The sequence below is a fragment of the Phascolarctos cinereus genome, unplaced genomic scaffold (assembly GCF_003287225.1).
Source record: "Phascolarctos cinereus isolate Bilbo 61053 unplaced genomic scaffold, phaCin_HiC Scaffold_4;HRSCAF=312, whole genome shotgun sequence".
NCBI lineage: Eukaryota > Metazoa > Chordata > Mammalia > Diprotodontia > Phascolarctidae > Phascolarctos > Phascolarctos cinereus.
Genome location: NW_027555847.1, coordinates 699,796,094 through 699,814,910, shown reverse-complemented (window position 1 = coordinate 699,814,910; position 18,817 = coordinate 699,796,094). Strand labels below are relative to the sequence as shown.

At 38.4% G+C, this 18,817-nt stretch overlaps 1 protein-coding gene across 6 annotated transcripts in view; it reads left to right on the top strand.

Moving 5' to 3' along the window:
- ATXN2 (ataxin 2) overlaps positions 1–18,817 on the top strand; it is a 110,682-nt gene that overhangs the window by 24,081 nt on the left and 67,784 nt on the right. For all 6 annotated transcript variants that reach the window (XM_020970180.2, XM_020970179.2, XM_078154308.1 and 3 more), the window contains exons 2-5: positions 1,833–1,869; positions 2,775–2,834; positions 3,390–3,461; positions 7,724–7,874. In XM_020970180.2, coding sequence (XP_020825839.1) covers positions 2,802–2,834; positions 3,390–3,461; positions 7,724–7,874 — 256 coding nt within the window. In that variant the 5' untranslated portion in view covers positions 1,833–1,869; positions 2,775–2,801. The remainder of the gene's footprint in view (positions 1–1,832; positions 1,870–2,774; positions 2,835–3,389; positions 3,462–7,723; positions 7,875–18,817) is intronic.

Sequence of the window (18,817 nt, the reverse complement as noted above, 5' to 3'; positions counted from 1 at the left end):
CCCAGTCTATGTCCTTTTGTCTGCTTCCTTCCTCAGTGAGTTCAGTGCTTGGCTCATAGATTTTACTCCAACTAGTAAAACATGTTAGCACACATGTTGATGTTCTCTCAAATCACCTTACTTGCAGTTTCTCTGTCTAGTCAATTCCCATGACCTATTCTACTGTATTATTATAGATGCGTAAAAAATGGTCGTTCGATTTTTTTTTGATCTTTACATCATCCGTAAGTTCTACCTCCTTCCTCTCTGATTGCTCCTTTTTAGTCTCCTTTGCTGGATTTTCATCCATGTTGCACTTGCTGACTGTGGGTGTCCCTCAGAGTTCTGTCCTATGCCCTTTTCTCTCCTTCCTAAGTCATGCTTTGTCATTTCTATGCTGATGAAACCTATATCTGTATAAACCAACACTAATCTCTGTCGACCTCTCCAGTCTTACATCTCCAACTACCTGTTAAGACATCTTGAATGGGATGTCCTATAGACATCTTAGACTCAGAGTACCCAAAAGTGAACTCCCCAACCCTCCACTCTTCCTTACTTTGCTATTAACTGAGTAGAGTACCAATATCCTCCCAGTTAGCCTGACTCGGAATTTGGGTCTCACTCTCGACTCCTCACCATACCACCTTACATATCTCATCTACTGCCAAATAATGTTTCTGCCTTGACTTACGTTGCTCTTATGTCCCTGCTCCCCTCTTTCCTTTGACAACTGTCTACTATCCTGATATTTACCTGGACTATTATAATAGCCTTTTGGTTGCTCTCTGCTTCAAATTTCTATCTACCACAATCAGTCCTCCACTTAGCTGTCAGATTGATCTTCATAAAGTGAAAGTGTGATGTGTCTTACTCGTGTGCGAGAGTGCGCTCACACACGCACAGTCCCATTCAGTTGGAATCAGCTAGATCTTGCGGTGAGTAGAGCTTAGGACTTGGATTCTTGCCTCAGATACTTACTAGTTGTGTGACCATTGGGCAAGTCACTTAACCTTTGCCTTAGTTTCCTCAGTGTAAAATAGGAATACTAAGAGAGGTAATGTGGTTAATCACATTTGCCTCCCAGGATGGTTGTGCAGATCAAATGAGACAGTATTTGTAGAGCAGTTTGAAAATTTTGAAGAGTTAGATAAATGCTTGTTATTGAGCCAGTCCAGTGGCTCCCTGATGCCTTTGGATCACGTGTAAAATCCTGTTTGGTCTTCAGAGCCCCTTATAACTTGGCCCTCTGCTGCCTTTCTGGGTTGATCTCTCTGTCCTCCTTCTGTTAGGACCCAGTCATTCTAGTTTCCTTGGTTTTCTTTGAAGAAGATGCTCTGTCTTCAGGTGCTGTGTGTCTTCCTTGGCTGTTCCCCATGCCTGAAGTGCTCTTCCTCCCTCTTCATCTCTAGCTTCTGGCTTCCCTGAGTTCCTTCGAGTCCTAGCTAAAATCCCACCTCCTATGAGAAAGAAGCTTTTCCTGATCCCCTCAGTAGTTTGAGTAGTTCCAGCTCATCCCTTTTATATCTTGTTTGCACATTGCTGTTGGTATGTTTTCCCTGTTAGACTGTGAGATCTCCTTGAGAAGGAGGGACTGTTTTTTGTCTTTGTATTACCAGCACAGTCTATGGCACAAAATAGACTCTTAATAAACACTTGTTGACTTTCAGGCTGTCTTCCTTATCCCTCAGCTTTCCCTTATCAAAGACAAAAAGTTTTAACTTAACTGGTATTCTGTAACCTCTCTCATAAGCATGTATTTTTCCCCCTATAACTTAACTTTAATTGGATTATTAAATACTTTCTAATTTCTTTGTAGCCTGTTGCATTTTTAACACATTAAATCTTTTCAGGGGCCGAAGCAGTGGCAAAGGACTTCCCCAGTCTACAGTAAGTAAATACGAACATTTTAATTTGTTGTAGGAAACAAATTAAAAATTAAATTTCATTGTTTTTTAAGTTATAAACTATTAGCTAAAGGAAAAATAATCATAGCCATACCAATATCACATTTTGTGATTCAGATAAATGTAGATCTAGTTAGCGATTATATTTTTTAATTTATGTTGTCATTTCTCTAACATCATTTGAGAACATAGTACTTGGATCCATAAAATAGAGAACATCTTTATCATCCTTTGTTTAAGCTAGACAAATTTAGATTAATAATTCAAGTGAATAGGAGAAATCAGGAATAGATATGGGGAAAACTGTCAACTGAAATTGTGATGTTTTGAACTCATTCTGGTTTATAAATGCTAAGGTACCTTCTTTCTACAGTCAGCTTATCTCTCCCCCCTTTTATCTTCTTTTCATTGAAAAAGGCCTTCTGGTCTTAGATTTTGTCAATTTTAGGGTGGGGTTAAGCCAGCTATGAAGAGAAAGGATATCATTGGCTTCAGTATAATTAAGTGAGTTATCTCAAATATTAATAAATTTACCTTTGTTCTGACAAGTATAGATTGTCACTATGAGAAATAATTAACATGATTTGATGGGGTAGAAGTTGATTCAGACTTTGGATTTTTTCTTTGGTTCAGGAGATGGTTGCTTTGAGAGAAATGAGGATAAAGAGGGTAAAGTCAAAGTTCAAAAAGTAATTGTTCTTTTTATCCTATGCACTTTTCACGTGATTGGTATCTAACACTAAAATTCATTTGTACAAATTTACCTATGAATAGGTGAGCTTCTATAATTCTTTAATAAAGCAAGAATCTTGATTAATTTTCTGAGCTGTATTGCAGTTGGTAGAAGTATACATATATATCTTTCTAATCATTCTTTTTACATTCCAGATTTCTTTTGATGGCATCTATGCGAATATGAGAATGGTTCATATACTTACATCGGTTGTTGTAAGTTTTCACAGTATTTCTTAAAATTGTGTTTTTGGTGGTATAATGAAGTGAAGTTTGAATTACAGTGTGTGTGAAAAGATACTTGAGACCATTACTTCATTTTGGTCTTCTTTAAGAGAAAGTAACAGGGATGTTTATCAAGGCAGTTTGAAAGCAAATCAGAGTAGAAGTGTCATGTATATAGCACGGTGTAAAGTATTCTCTTTCTGATGTTTTTTACAAAGGCCGGCATTTGGTATTGTTCAGAGTGGTTCGCACTCTCCTATCCCTGATACTGCCAGATTAAAATAAAGTTCAGTTGGAAGTCTTTGTACAAACTACGTAAACTGAGAAATACACTGCCAACTTACATTTAGATAAACACATTCTTTACGTCCGAATCATTGAGTGACATCCACATCTAGATGCTCTTTTTCACTCCGTATCTTATCAGAGTCTTTTATCTACTGTGATAGATTTTAGTTACCTCTTTGGAAACATGCAAACTAGATCAAAGTCATACTTCATGATTTTATAGATATCTTATTTGATTTTTTAATTTTATGTTTTTAGGGATCCAAATGTGAAGTACAAGTGAAAAATGGAGGTGTATACGAAGGAGTTTTTAAAACATATAGTCCTAAGGTAATGGAAAAAAAATGATTGTTCTATTTTGTTTATTTTTTTCAGACACTGTAATTTCCAAACTACTATGCATTCACAGTGTTGCTGCTTGATTGACAGATAATGAAGATTCCTGAATCTTAGTATTCTGTAGTTTTGACCTTTGACCTTCCTGGGGCAGCTAGAGTCCTGTACTTGAATAAGTAATAGGTAATAGGGTCTGCTTCACAGCGTTGTTTGGAGGACAGATGAGATCACATGTCAAGTGGTTTATGAATCCTAAAGCGCTCTACAAACTCTAGCTGATAGCTAAACTAGGGAGAGATTAATCAAAGAAAACTGAAACTATAGACCAATATCTCATGAATATTCTTGTGAAAATATTCAATAAAATATTAGCAGTGAGTCTAAACAATTAAGTGATTATTCCTTGCCAATACTGCGGGCATTGTTCAGTATTTGGAAAAGTATAAATATCATTGATTCTAATTACCCTCCCTTGAGAAAAGTCAGAATTATATCAATAGATGTTGTATTTTTTCACCAACTTTAAAAAACCCGGTCATTATCAGAATAAATGAAACTTTCTTTAAAATGATAAATAATACCTGTCAGAAACAGAGCTAGCATTATCTGCATTGAAGAAATGTTAGAATACTTCAGTAACATCAGAGGCAAGGCACGGATGGGTATCCCTTGTCATTACTGTTATTCTAGATCACTAGAATTCTAGAAAATTCTAAATACAATGGTAATTAATGATAATCACATTTAAATAGTGTTTATAAGGCATCATGCTAAAGCTCTTTGTGAATATCTCATTTGATCTTCACAACAAGTGTTGGGAAGTAGGTGCTGTTAGTATCTCCATTTTATAGATAAGGAAACTGAGGCAACAGGTGAAATGACTCACTCAGGGCCACAGAGCTAGGAGTGTCTTTGAGGCAGGATTTAAACTCGGGTCTTCCTAACTCTAGGCCCTGTGCTTTATCTACTGTACCACCCCACCTGCCTCAGTAAGCAAGGAAATGAAATTGAGAGCCTCTGCATAGGTAAAGAGAAAAAAAGTTACTACTATTTGCAGATATAATGGTTTAATTATGAGTACTAAAGATTCAGCTCAAAAAAGTGTCTATAAAGTAGTTGGCTATAAGCTCACACACGTAAGCTTGTTTGTGTTACTAACAAAGCTTATCTTGAGATAGAAAAAGGCATGCCATTCAGAGTTCCTAATCTTAGGATTTTCTAGACAAAAAACAAGAGTCTAGGATTCTCTTAAATAAATGCCAACAAAGTCAAAATCAGTTATCAATCAGTGTGTTACTATGTGCCAGGCACTGTGCTAAGTGTTGGGGATACAAGGGAAGGTCAAGTCAGTCTGTGTCCTTGTGGAGCTCACAACCTAATAGCATCTTTTTGGGAAGATGGGACACTTAGGAAACCCAAGAAGTTTGTCCGTGTAACTAAAACGATCTTTGTTCAGAATAAGAGGAACAGAGAATGGAGAGTTGATTGCGTATGTCAAAAAAAAGCTACCAATGAGTAATATGGTCATCCCTTCCACATTGCAATTTTCCTCGTTGAGGTTTCAATATATTGCAAGTTGGCATAAGAAATTAAATGGGAGTTTTTTTGGGGGGGGGTTTGTGGAAGCCGCAGATGGCACTTGAAGATCAGTAGACATAAAAAGTTTAAAAACTCAACTGCATGAAATACACGTATAGTATTGTATAGTATCAACTCAAATTTTACAGTAAGGTCCTGTAAACACCCCATGGGAAAAAAAAGGAAAAAATTCAGACTACTTCTCTGGTATGAAGGGAGGACCAAAAAATTTTATGCAGATTTTCCAGATCATGGGGACACTGAGGCCCTAACCCTTGTGATGTGAAAGGGATAGCTATAGTTATCTGCTGCCTTAGTTGGATTTTCCTGTCTTCTCTTTTTTAACGTGTACCATTGACTACCTTATTTAAATTGGTTTCATTGACTGGAAGAATTTTGATCATGGATTGAATGGCTGTCAAAAATTTTTTTTCTCCGGTCCTAATAAATGAATTATATAGATTAGTTAAGTTTAAAAGAACATGATTATGTTTACTATGTTTTGGTCCTAAGTGCAGCCACAGGTTACCACACTATCTTATTTTAAAAGATTTGGTTAGGCTTGGCTTTCAGTTTAGTTGCTTGTCCAACCTTTCTTTATTAACTAAGGTACTTTCCTCCACATCAGTATCCTGGAAGATTTTGAGATCTATTTTAGCATGATTAATGTATTAAATAATGGGAAAGCCTGCTTGATAGTTCTGTATTCTTTAACTTGTGGTGTGATTTGAAAAAAAAAAAATTCCCTTGGTGTGGGGAAAATTGCAGATGATAACCTTAGTGCCTCAGGTTTTTTCAAAGGCAGAGGCTGAAGTAGGCCCGCTGAATTCATACAAAAGTATTTCCAGTTTAAATTCCCTAATTTTACTCATGTTGAACAGTCTAATTACAATTCTTTGATTAAAATATTGCATTTCATTTTGGTTTAGCATAACAATTTTGAGTAAAAGGTATCACCACATTTTATATTGTGAGTAATCTTTGGATGTCAAATGCTTAAGAGTTCTGAGTGGTGAAGATGCACAAATGAGTTCAGTTATATAGATGGCTTTCTATTGTGTTGTTAAATATCTAGTTTAAGCTAAGTTGTGTCTCAGAATTTGCTTCAGAGGTCTGTTTAATTTTAAATTTGCAAAAGATATGGAGATGTACCTTTAGTACAAATCTGGACTAAAGTTATAGAACCAACCAATTGTGCTCACATATGGCCAATATCTTGATCTGTCTTATGGCTATCTATAGACACACGTATATGCATATATATTGTTATGAGGGAGGTTGGGTATTTTATCTTATGTATGTATTTAAAACCCTAAAATTCTGTGTGTGGTGGGATTTTGCAGTTTCTGGTATTCTCCATCCTATTCTTTGTGTATTGAAGTATTTATGAATATTGGTGAATGAAAAATTCACTATTTAAAAAACAACAAGAATAACCTTTAAGCATAATCTCTGATACAGTGACAGTGGTTGACTGAGTGAGTGCGAGATGTTTGCTGGCCGCCTCCGTGCCTGGAATTCTCTCTCACTCTCCCTGCCTCTTGCCTTAAGATGCAACTAAGACACTGGCTTCTTTATGAAGTGTTTCCTATTCCTCCACTCCAACTCTTCTCTTCTAGTGTCCTTTCTTCCTGACTACCTTTTATTCAATTACTCTGTATATGTTCGTATTTATTCACTTAAATTTTATGCTCTACGTAATTTTATACATACTTGTGTCCACTGTTAGAATGTAGGCTCATTACAGATGGGGATTATTATAGTTTTTGTGATCTCTAGGACCTAGCGCAATGCCTAGCAGCCAGTAGATACATAAACATGTTTATTTGTTTGATTTTCACCCATAGTTTGCAACCTCTTTAATCAAAGCAAAAATATTTGAACATTGATGACCTTATTTCTCTCTCCCAGAGAGGTAAGATTATCATACTGGAAATAAGATTTAAGTTGTTGTCAGAAGACCTGGATTCAAGTATTTATTGACTCTTAAGGTACCTATGGGCTTTGAGGCAAGTCTTACCTGGGCATCAGCTTCTCCCGCTGCAAAATGGGGAAAAGAGTTCCCTGTTCTAGGTTACTTTACACAGGTTTGTTGCGGAACCAACTGGAGAGCTTTTGTGAATGTGTTTTGTAAGCTACAAATTGCTTTATAGATGTGAGGTAGGTTTTTCACTCACTGTATGATTTTCTTCTGGTCTTATTGAGGCGATAAGAGGAAGAAGAATGCTAATAAGGACTCCTTTTAAATATTTAAAACTATTTGATAGATTTTTTTGGGGCGTGAGGCAATTGGAGTTAAGTGACTTGCCCAGAGTCATTCCGTTATTGAGTGTTTTGTATCTAAGGCTGGATTTGAACTCCTGACTCCAGGGCTGGTCCTCTATCCACTTTGCCACCTACCTGCCCCCTAGATTTTTTATTTTGGAGTAGGCTTTTTTCTTTTAAATGGTAGCATGGGCTGTGCCTCCATTTAGGTGTTCAGCCAGTAGATCAGAGCATTGACCTAGGCTAGGGAGTGTATGATTTTGCATGTATTGTTGAGACAAGTTGATTGGTCAGTTGCACCTCCTCCAACCCCTCCACTCCACCACCCCGTGGCAAAGTGCTTAGTATTGTCAGATCTGTCTGTAATTTGATTTTTAACAGACATATTAATACTTCCTTATTTTCGATTTTAGTGTGATTTAGTGCTTGATGCTGCTCATAAGAAAACCACAGACTCCAGCCCTGGGCCAAAGCGTGAAGATATCGTGGAGAGGATTTTGTTCAAGTGTTCAGACTTTGTTGTGGTACAGTTCAAAGACATGGATTCCAATTATGCCAGAAGAGGTAGGTTTAAGTTGGTGCAGACAGCAGCACATTACTGAGTAGGATTATTGAGTGTGTTAATTGTTGTATATTTATAATTTTCACTAATTTGATTTAGAAAAATGACTTTTATAAAATATTAAGGAGACAAAATGTACATTTTAATCCATCTTGATAGAAAATACATTAATTAGGATACTTGTAGCTTAAGTGTTTAAATCATATTTTTTTTGTTTTGCATTTTTATTGTACTTTTGAAGTGTCTTAAAGTGTGATATCCTTTATTCTCTTCATGGTTTAGAGCTTGCCATGGGTCATTTAATTTAACAATATACTTGAAAGGTTTAGAGAAATCAGTTGATGTAGGAGGGGAGATTGATAGAGAAGAGCTGGCACCTGGTGTCCTCGTCTTAGCAGGGGATAAGCAAGTTGGTGAGCAGATGACCAGGCTCCAGGAATATACTGCCAGCCAGAAAGGGAATGTAGGATTAGGGAAATTAAGTTCGATACCATTGTCCATTGAAAATGTGGGAATTTGTGGTTTATTGTAATAAATAGGGAACATATTCTTCCAGGCTCAGTAGCCTTAGTAATGCAGAGAAAAGATTTCAAGGGCAATGATCAAGTATGGGTTTTAAAGGGGTTTTTTTTGTACTTGAAAAATAAATTAACTTCATTATTGTTTGCTAAAACTAGCACGTAACTTGTAGTTTGACTTGGACTATGGTTATTTATATAGGTCTTTACTTTTCCTCCATGGGCTGTAAGGTTCTTTTTTTTTTTTTAACTTTCACAAAGTTTTTATTTTTTCTTTAAAAATTTTACGTAATGGTGCCCCCCAAACTCACTAGAATATTTAAGCACTTGTAAAAATATTCAAACAGGGCAGCTAGGTGATACAGTGGATAGAGCACCGGCCCTGAAGTCGGGAGGATCTGAGTTCAAATCTGGTCTGAGACCAGACACTTGACACTTACTAACTGTGTGACTCTGGGCAAGTCACTTAACCCCATTGCCTAGGGCGCCCCCCCAAAAAAAAAATTCAAACAGAATTTGAAAATTCATATTGAAGAAATGTATTGGTTACAAATTTACACAAATGTAGCTATGAGTTACAGACTGCTTAGTTTGTGATGCCATAAGTTTCTGCCAAAAAAACTCAGGAAAAAGATTTCTTTCTCTCTTATCTCTCATTATCTTTGCATTCTCAAGTTGGCCAAAATTAGGAAGACAAAAGTGAAACTATATATTTTGAAATCTCTGAATTTCTTTTGGCAGAAATATTCTTATTTTCTTTATTTTTTTCTAAACTATTATATACCATCAAAAATTTTTTTTAAGAGTTCTAAATTCTCTCTCTCCCTCTAACTCCTCCCCCACCTGTTGAGAAGGCAAGTGGTATGATAGCATTTATACATCTAAAATCATGCAAAACACATTTTCATGTAACTACATTGCACACAGAAAAAAAGCTGGAAAAATAAAGTGGAAATAATATATCAATTTGTACTCAGAGTCCCTCCATTCTTTTTTTTTTTTTTAAAGGCAATTGGGGTTATGTGACTTGCCCAGGGTCACACAGCTAGTAAGTGTAAAGTGTTTAGTCTGAGGCCAAATTTGAACTCGGGTCCTCCTGACTTCAGGGTCGGTGCTCTATCCACTGCACAGCCTGGCTGCCGGCCCCCCCCCCCTTCTTTAGATAGCATTTTTTGTCTTGAGTCCTTCAGAATTGTTGTCGATCATTGTATTGATCGGAGTACTGAAGTCTTTCACATTTGATCATTGTTACAATATTGCTTTTGCTGTGTATAAAAATCTGATTCGATTTGTAATCGTTCACGAGTCTTCCCAGGTTTCCTGAATTGTCTCCCTCGTCATTTTTTATAGCACAATACTAATGCATCACAATCAGAGACAACTTGTTCAGCCATTCTCTGAGCATCCTGTCAGTTTCTAATTCTTTGCTACCACAAAAATAGCTGCTGTAAATATTTGTATACGTCTAGATCCTTCTCCTTCTTTGATATCTTTGGGATACAGATTTAGTAGTAGTAAAAATATTGCTGGGTCAAAGGGTATGTACAGTTTTATAGCCCTTTGGGCATAGTTCCACATTGTTCTCTGAAATGATTGGACCAGTTCACTACTCTACCAGCAGTGCATTAGTACCCTGTTTTTCCACATCCCCTCTAGCATTTGTCATTTTCCATTTTTCATCTCTGTCATCTTAGACAATCTGATGGATATAACCTGAGTTGTTATAATTTGCATGTCTCTAATTATGAGTGATTTAGAGCATTTTTCCATGTGATTATTGATAGCTTTGATTTCTTCCCCTGAAAATTACCTGTTTGTGTCCTTTAACCATTTATCGATTTGGGAATGGCTCTTATTTTGAAAAATTTGACTCAGTTTCCTATATATTTGACAAATGAGGCCTTTATCAGAAAAACAACGTAAAAAAATTTCCCCTCAGTTTTCCTGCTTTCCTTCTATTTTGACTGCATTGATTATGTTTGTGCAGAACCATTTAATTTCGGAGGGGTGGAGCCAAGATGGCGGAGTGAAAGCAGTGACTTGCTTGAGCTCTTCTTCTCCAAACCCCTCCAAATACTCATAAAAAATGGCTCTAAACAAATTCTGAAGCAGCAGAACCTACAAAAAGACAGAGTGAAACAAATTTCCAGCCCAAGACAACCTGGTTGATTGATCAGAAAAGGTATATCGCACCGGGCTGGGAGCATAGCGCGGCGTGGGCATGCAGGCCGCTGCAAACCTGGAGCAGACCTCAGAGGACTGAATCGCGGGCAGCTGTGGAGGTTTCCAGACTCCTCAATCCATGAATGCCAAAGACAACTTAGAAGGTCAGTGGGAAAAGTCTGTTTCTATTGGTGCTCAGAGAGGAAGGTGGGGTCTCAGCTCCATTCCCCAAGAGTGTGGCCCTAGGGGGGGTGCAGCTGCTTCCCGAGCTTCTGGCCCACAGACTGAGGGGGAATCCAGTGGCTGATCAGAGAGGGACTACAGGGATCTCTTTGCCAGTGCTGAGGCAGGAATCTCTTGCTTTGCCCGTGTGTGGATCTGGGTCACAGTTCTGGGCAGAGGTGCTGGGGTGAGGAGGAGCACTGGCGTGGTGGAGCTTGTAGTGGCTGTGGAGAGGAACCCCTCCTCACAGTTACAGGACAGAAAGGAATACTTGTGGTCACACGCCAGGAAAGGAGTAAACACCTCGCCCCTTATCATACCACCTTGGTCCCTACAAGTATCTCTGAAAACAGCTATACAAACCCCTGAAGCTTAGGACAGTACATTCTCCACATTGGAAGCAGACTCTTACCTTAACAAAGAGTTTAAAACTCAAGTAATTGGCTGGGATCAGAGTAAGCAGCAGCAAAAAGAGTCAGACTATATTATCTTACTTTGGTGAAAAGAAGATCAAAATATACAACCAGAAGAAGACAACAAAGTCAAAGCTCCTACATCCAAAGCCTCCAAGAAAAATATGAATCAGTCCCAGGCCTTGGAAGAGCTCAAAAGGGATTTTGAGAAGCAAGTAAGGGAAGTAGAGGAAAAACTGAGAGTGATGCGAGAAAATCACGAAAAACAAGTCAATAGCTTGCTAAAGGAGACCCAAAAAAATACTGAAGAAAATAACACCTTAACAAACAGCCTAACCCAAATGGCAAAAGAGGTCCAAAAAGCCAATGAGGAGAAGAATGCCCTAAAAAGAAAATTGGCCAAATGGAAAAGGAAGTCCAAAAGATTACTGAAGAAAATACTTCCTTAAAAATTAGAATAGAGCAATTGGAAGACAGTGACTTTATGAGAAATCAAGACACTGTAACAAATCCAAAAGAATGAAAAATTAGAAAACAATGTGAAATATCTCATTGGAAAAACAACTGACCTGGAAAATAGATCCAGGAGAGAGAATTTAAAAATTATTGGACTATCTGAAAGCCATGATCAAAAAAAGAGCCTAGACATCATCTTTCAAGAAATTATCAAGGAAAACTGCCCTGATATATTAGAACCAGAGGGCAAAATAGAAATTGAAAGAATCCACAGATCTCCTCCTGAAAGAGATCCCCAAAGGAAAACTCCTAGGAATATTAGCCAAATTCCAGAGTTCCCAGGTCAAGGAGAAAATATTACAAGCTGCCAGAAGGAAACAGTTCAAGTACTGTGGAAAACAATCAGGATAACACAAGATTTAGCAGCTTCTACATTAAAGGACTGCAGGGCATGGAATATAATATTCCGGAGGGCAAAGGAGATAGGATTACAACGAAGAAGCACCTACCCAGCAAAACTGAGTATAATCCTTCAGGGGAAAAAATGGTCATTCAGTGAAATAGAGGACTTTCAAGCATTCCTGATGAAAAGACCAGAGCTGAATAGAAAATTTGACTTTCAAATACAGGACTCAGTGGAACATGAAGAGGTAAACAGGAAAGAGAAATCATATTAAGATTGAACTGTTTACATTCCTGCATGGAAAGATGATATTCATAACTCATGAGACCTTTGTCAGTATTAGGGTAGTTGGAGGAAAAAAATATATGTGATATAGTAGATAGATAGAAGATAGAGGCACAGGGTGAGTTGAAGATTAAGGGGTCATATCTGGAGAATAAAATTAAGGGATGAGAGAGGATGATACTCGGAGAAGAAGAAAGGGAGAGGTAGAATGGGGTAAATTATCTCACCAAAAAAACCCAGAAAAGCCTCTTACAGTGGAGGGGAAATGGGGGAAGGTGAGAGGGAATGAGTGAATCTTATTCTCATAGGATTTGGCTTAAGGAGGGAATAACATACACATTCAATTGGGTATGGAAATCTGTCTTACCCTACAGGAAAATAGGGGGAGAAGGGGACAAGAGAGCAGGGGGATGATAGAGAGGAGGGCAGATTGGGAAAGGGGTAATCAGAAGTAAATACTTCTGAGGAGGGACAGGGTCAAAAGAAAGAATAGAATAAATGGGAGGGCAGGATAGGATTAAGGGAAATAGAGTTAGTTTTTTCACAACATGTCTACTATGGAAGTGTTTTGCATAACTGCACATGTACAACCTATATTGAGTTGCTTGCCTTTTCAATGAGGGTGGGTGGGGAGGGAGGAAGAGAGAAAATTTGAAACCTAAAGTTTTAAAAAACATATGTTTTAAAAAAATGTTTTCACATGCTACTGGGAAATAAGAAATATAGGAAATGGGGTACAGAAGTCTATCCTGCCCTACAGGAAGATAGAAGGCGAAGGGGATGAGAGAAGGGGAGAGAGATAGAAGAGAGGACAGACTAGGGGAAGGGATGTTCAGAATGCATGCCATCTTGGGGTGGGGGGAGGGGTGAGATGGGTGAAAATTTGGAACTCAAAAACTTGTGGGAGTGAATGTTGAGACCTAAAAGTAAATAAATTTATATAAAAAAACCCCATTTAATTTCATGTAATCAAAATTACCTATTATGCTTCCTGTGATCCTCTCTTTTATTTATTTGTTCATAAATTCTTCCCGTGTCCATAGCTCTGACAGGTAAAATTTTTCATGGTTCCCTAATTTGCTTATGATATTATCTTTTACGTCTAAATTATGTACCCATTTTGACCTTATCTTGGTATACAGTGTGTGATATTGGTCTATACCTAGTTTCTGCCAAAGTGCTTTCCAATTTTCCTAGAAGTTTTTGCAAAATATCAAGTTGTTGCACACAAGGCCTGGATCTTTGGGTTTGTCATACACTGGATCACTGTGGTCATTTACTGCTGTTCACTGTGCACCTGATCTGTTACCCTGATCTTCCACTCTGTTCCTTAGGCAGCAGCAGATTGTTGTGATGATTACTGCCTTGTAGTTGTAAGACTCTCGAAGGAAGACATTATCTCATGTACCTTGTGTGCTTAGCTCAGTAGACAGTAACTAATTATTGAATTAAATTCATACCAATCTTTATTTTGTTGTTCTTAATTGGACACAAAAGAAAAATGCCCTTTCAGTTATTTTCCTCTGTAATTCAGCGTATTTATAGTGTTCAGTGGTTTTTTTTTCCCTTCTGGCATAAAAAAATGTTTTTTTAAAAATCCAAAATACTCATTAGGTATACATAGTTAAAAAAAAGTTTGTCTAATGAGTTTTCTTTATATTTCATTTTATTTTTTGGCAGTTGGGGTTAAGTGACTTGCCTAGGGTCACACAGCTAGTGAGTGTCAAGTGTTTGGTCTAAGGCCGGATTTGAACTCAGGTCCTCCTGACTTCAGAGCTGGTGCTCTATCCACTGCGCCAACCTAGCTGCCCCATCTAATGAGTTTTCAATTATAATTCAAAAAGAATTACCAGAGACTGTTTACTGCATTGTTAGGGTATTAGACTGTTATTAATTTCCAGTAATTCACATCCATTCAAGTTTTTCTGTAATGTGTGGCACTGACCTGGAGTATTTACTGACTTTGCCAGTGGAGCGTAGTCTGTTTTGTACAAGAGACCTTTCCTAGTTCTCGCTGTCTGTCTCCCTCTCCCTCTCCCTCTCCCTCTCCCTCTCCCTCTCCCTCTCCCTCTCCCTCTCCCTCTCTCTCTCTCTCTCTCTCTCTCTCTCTCTCTCTCTCGTCTGAGGCCGAATTTGAACTCAGCTCCTCCTGACTGCAGGGAAGGTACTCTATTCACTGCACAACCTAGCTGCTCCTCCCAGTTCTCTTTAATATTAGTGCCTTCTCTCTGAAATGATCTCCAGTTTATCTTGAGTTTCTCTTGTATGGACATATTTTGTATATTGTATGTTTGTTGTCTGTCATTGGAATGTGAGCTCCTTGAGGTTCAGGTAACAGATTATTGTGTTGTAATCAATAGCAAGCATTTATTAAGTGCATATTATATGCTAGGTACGAGGGATGCAAAGACAAAATGAAAAACATGATGGTTGCCTTCTTTTCAAGGAGACGGCATGTATAGTGACAGTTATATACAAACTAAGTACGAGGGACAGAAGCCTCTAGCAGCTAAGGGGGGATCAGGAAAGGCTTCAGTTAGAGAAGGGGGATCTTAAGCAGATATTTGAAGGAAATCAGAGCCTGAAGTGAATAGCAGGAAGTTCTAGAAATGGGAGACAGCTTGTGCCAAGATATATAGATCAAAGTAGATGTCACGCATGAGTAGACAGCAGGAGAAGGCTATAAGACTTAGCAGTAATTGTATGGATTATATGTGACAAAGCTGGTTTGGAACCAAATGGTGATGGGCTTTAAATGCCAAATAGCATTTTGGTATTTGATCCTAGAAATGAGAGGGAACCACTACAATTTATAGAGTAGGGAACTCAGCTGGTCAGACCTGTGCTTTAGAAAATCCCTTTGGCAACTGTGTGAATGGACTGGAGAGGAGTGAGGTTGTATGAAGGGAGATCCTTTGGGAGGCTTTGTCATGGTGAAGACAAGAGTAGATGAAGGCCTGGTGGAGAGTGATGGCTGTGGGAGCAGAGAAGAGGAGGGAAGTGTGGAGGTCACATCATGGAGACTTGACAGCTGATTGGGTGTAGGGAGGGAGGGGAGGATGGTTCCAGAGGTCTGAACTTGGGTGTATGTGTGGTACTGAACAGAAAAAGGGAACCCGTAAGAAGGAAAGGGTGTGGAGGCAAAGATGGGGAAATCATTTTGTTTGGGAAAAGTCAAGTTTAAGATGCCTGTGGGAGATTAGCTTCTGCCTCTGGACAGTTGGTGATGGCAGGACTGGAGCTTGTCAGAAGTGACTAGTAGAAGAAAAAGGAGAAATTGAACAACTTTGTAAGAACTGGTACAAACACAGACTGCAGAACCAAGAGAGTAGGAAACACAGTGATTATGACTGTAGAAACCAACAGTACTGAAAGGCAGTCCAATTTGGTCTAGTTATAATCAGTCTTGATTCCAAAGAAAAGCTCAGGAAATGCCCATCTGTCCTGTCAGTGGTGAGACCAGGGAGCGTTTGGTGCTTGTGCTGAACGAGGGGACTTATTTAGTATGTTTGTTTTACTGTTGGGCTTATGATGAGGTGATCCAGTGAGTGGTGGTAGAGGGATGATGGGTGTAAAAAATGAAAGGTGTTGTATGTTAACTAGAAATACTTTGTTTTAGAAGCACTTCACAAGCATCAAACAGTGCCTTGACAGAATCCTGCTTTTTAAAGACAGTTCACAATCATCTGTTTATGATGTCAGATTATCTCTGGGGTATAGTTAAAGTCAAAATTAGAAGAGAGGCTAAAGATGAGAAAGTCAATGCGTGTGACTTCTAGTAGCTGTAGTTTGACCTGGCTGAATAAGCTGTTGATTCTGAAGAAAAAGGAGAAGTGGACAAATGAAGACACTGACTGACTCTAGGACCATTTTTAGGAAAGTTTAAACTCAGTGCCTAATAGTCTTCACAAGAGAGAGAAAAACCATTGTGGCCAGCAAACAGTGGACACCTTGATAAATGGGAGAGCCCTGGCAGTGAAAGACAGTATCATTTGAGGACATGAGTTTTTTTTTTTTCTTAAAGATTTTATGAAGTGAGGAGGATGGATCTTTGCCAGGAAAATCACCTTATAAGATGGTGAAAAGAAGATGAGGAGACATGATCCTATAGGGAACACAGTGTGAGACTTGACTAAAGGAGATCTTTCCAAGAATCTTTGTAGATGAAACCGGAAAGAGAATAAGAAGTTGAAATGAAATGGTACCAAGCTGGCATTTCAGTGACTATTGCTTCTCATAGATTGAGTGGAATTACTTTATTTAGATACCACCTAATGCATTCAAGTGAAGATGTGGCAAGTGACCCTTCCACAGATGAAGTTGGATGAGAGCTGAGCTGGACTAGATGCCCCACACGGTTTTAAAAGTGTTCAGGGATCTATGTTTTCTGGATATTTCAAAGAGAAGATAACAATGAAATGGAAAATATCATGGACCAAAAAAATAAAGTGACTTTAGATCACCTCTTTTACTCTCTTTGTTTAGAGACACTTTGTTCTCTTTGGTTTATTGGATAGACCACTGCTGGATTTGTAGTCACGAAGACCTACTTTCAGGGACACTTCTGCACCTTTTTGGCTTTGTGAACCTCTGAGCCTCAGTTTCTGCATCTGAAAAATGAGTACTGATGGCATACTTGTTGACCTGTCTTATATGATTATTAAGATAGTCAAATGTAGTAGTTTATGTAACGTATTTTATAGACCTTTGAACACTATATAAATGAGCTATAATTCTCTACATATCAAAGTTGTACCTCATGAAAACATGCAAAGGCAAGAGGCAGGCTTTTCATAGTCAGAGTAGGTATGTGTTATATACCTACAGTATATGCTACAGCCACAGAAATGACTATTCAGTGAAATGCATTCATTGATTTACAAACGTGGGATATGAATATCTTTGAAAAGCCGGATATTGAAAATCTGTAGGGAATTACAATCAGATAAAATTAAGAACCATTCTCCAGTAGGTAGGTGGTCACAAGCAGTACTGCTGACAACCACCTGACAACAAGTTCAGAAGGCTTGGCAATCCAAGAAGTACGACTGAAAACTACCCTGTGTTATTTTCTTATTGTCATTATGCTAACAAAAGATAATAAAAATGTGTAAAACTTAGTAGTGGAGGAGCTGTTGAAACAGGTTCACTACTGGTGGAGCTGTGAGGTGCTTTCCTATATAGTAATTTGGAATTGTGCAAGAAAAGCTTAAAAAATTAAGAAAGTTGTTTATGTCTTTTGACCTAGATATACCACCAATAAGATTATATTTCAAGAAAATTGATGGCAAGAAAAAAATGTCGCAGCGTTATTCGTGACAAAAAAAGGTAGAAGTAAATTGCATCCAATGGTTAGGAGGTGGCTGAATAAACTGTGGTATGTGGGTACAGTGGAGTCGTTCGTTCTTTTGTTTTTGAAGAGGCCCAGTGACATCATGGGGCAGTGTTTTGACTCTAGAGTGAATTAGGTTTAAGTAAGGCTGAGTTGCACAAAGCCATCAGCCTTGTTCTTTCTTCCTGTGTCATCAATGTCCAGTGGCAGGACAGAAGTCGAGAATACTGGTGATGGTTCAGGATGCAGTGAATGACCTTGGAGCTTTCAAAACCTGACAAAGCTCCAAGTGCTCCACAGCACCTGCTTCAGCCACCGTTATGGCCATTGGAACTGATGGTTCTCATCTCATTCTGCTAGGAAAGCCTTCACATGCTTGAGGTAGATATCTCCCTAACTCACTGACAGGTTTGAGGCCTACAATAAAGTGGAGTGTTATTATTGTACCATAAGAAATGACAAAGGGGAAGAATTTAGGGAACCGTTGGAAGCTTTTCCTGAAGGGATACTGATGAAGAAAACAGAACCAAAAGAATAGTATGCATGAGTTGTTGTTGGTTTTTTTTTTTTTAAAGGCAATTGGGGTTAAGTGGCTTACCCAGGGTCACACAGCTAGTAAGTGTAAAGTGTTTGGTCTGAGGCTAGATTTGAACTCAGGTCCTCCTGACTTCAGGGCCAGTGCTCTATCCACTGTGCCACCTAGCTGCCCCTGCACGAGTTGTTTTTGTTCAGTTGACTTTTCTGACATCGTTTGGGGTTTTCCTGGGAAAGGTGCTGTGGTGGTTGCCATTTCCTTTTCCAGCTCATTTTAACAATGAGGAACCTGAGGCAAACAGGGTTAAGTGACTTCCTCAGGGTCACCTAGCTTAGTGAGTGTCTGAGGCTGAATCTGAACTCCGGGAGATGAGTCTTCCTGACTTCGGGAAGGCCACCTAGTGGCCCCAGTATGCATAAATAAGTATGACAGTATAAATGAAGTCAACTTAGAAATGTGTGGTTAATGTTATTATATTTTCATTAATTTTTTTTTGTGAAATGTCTTGTAATCAAAACAAAACATCAGTTTTTAAAAAAATATCTGTTCATCAAAGGTATTTTCTAGTATCTTAGAGTTTGTCCTGTGCAAAATCCCAGAGTGGGGATTCCCTAGCTG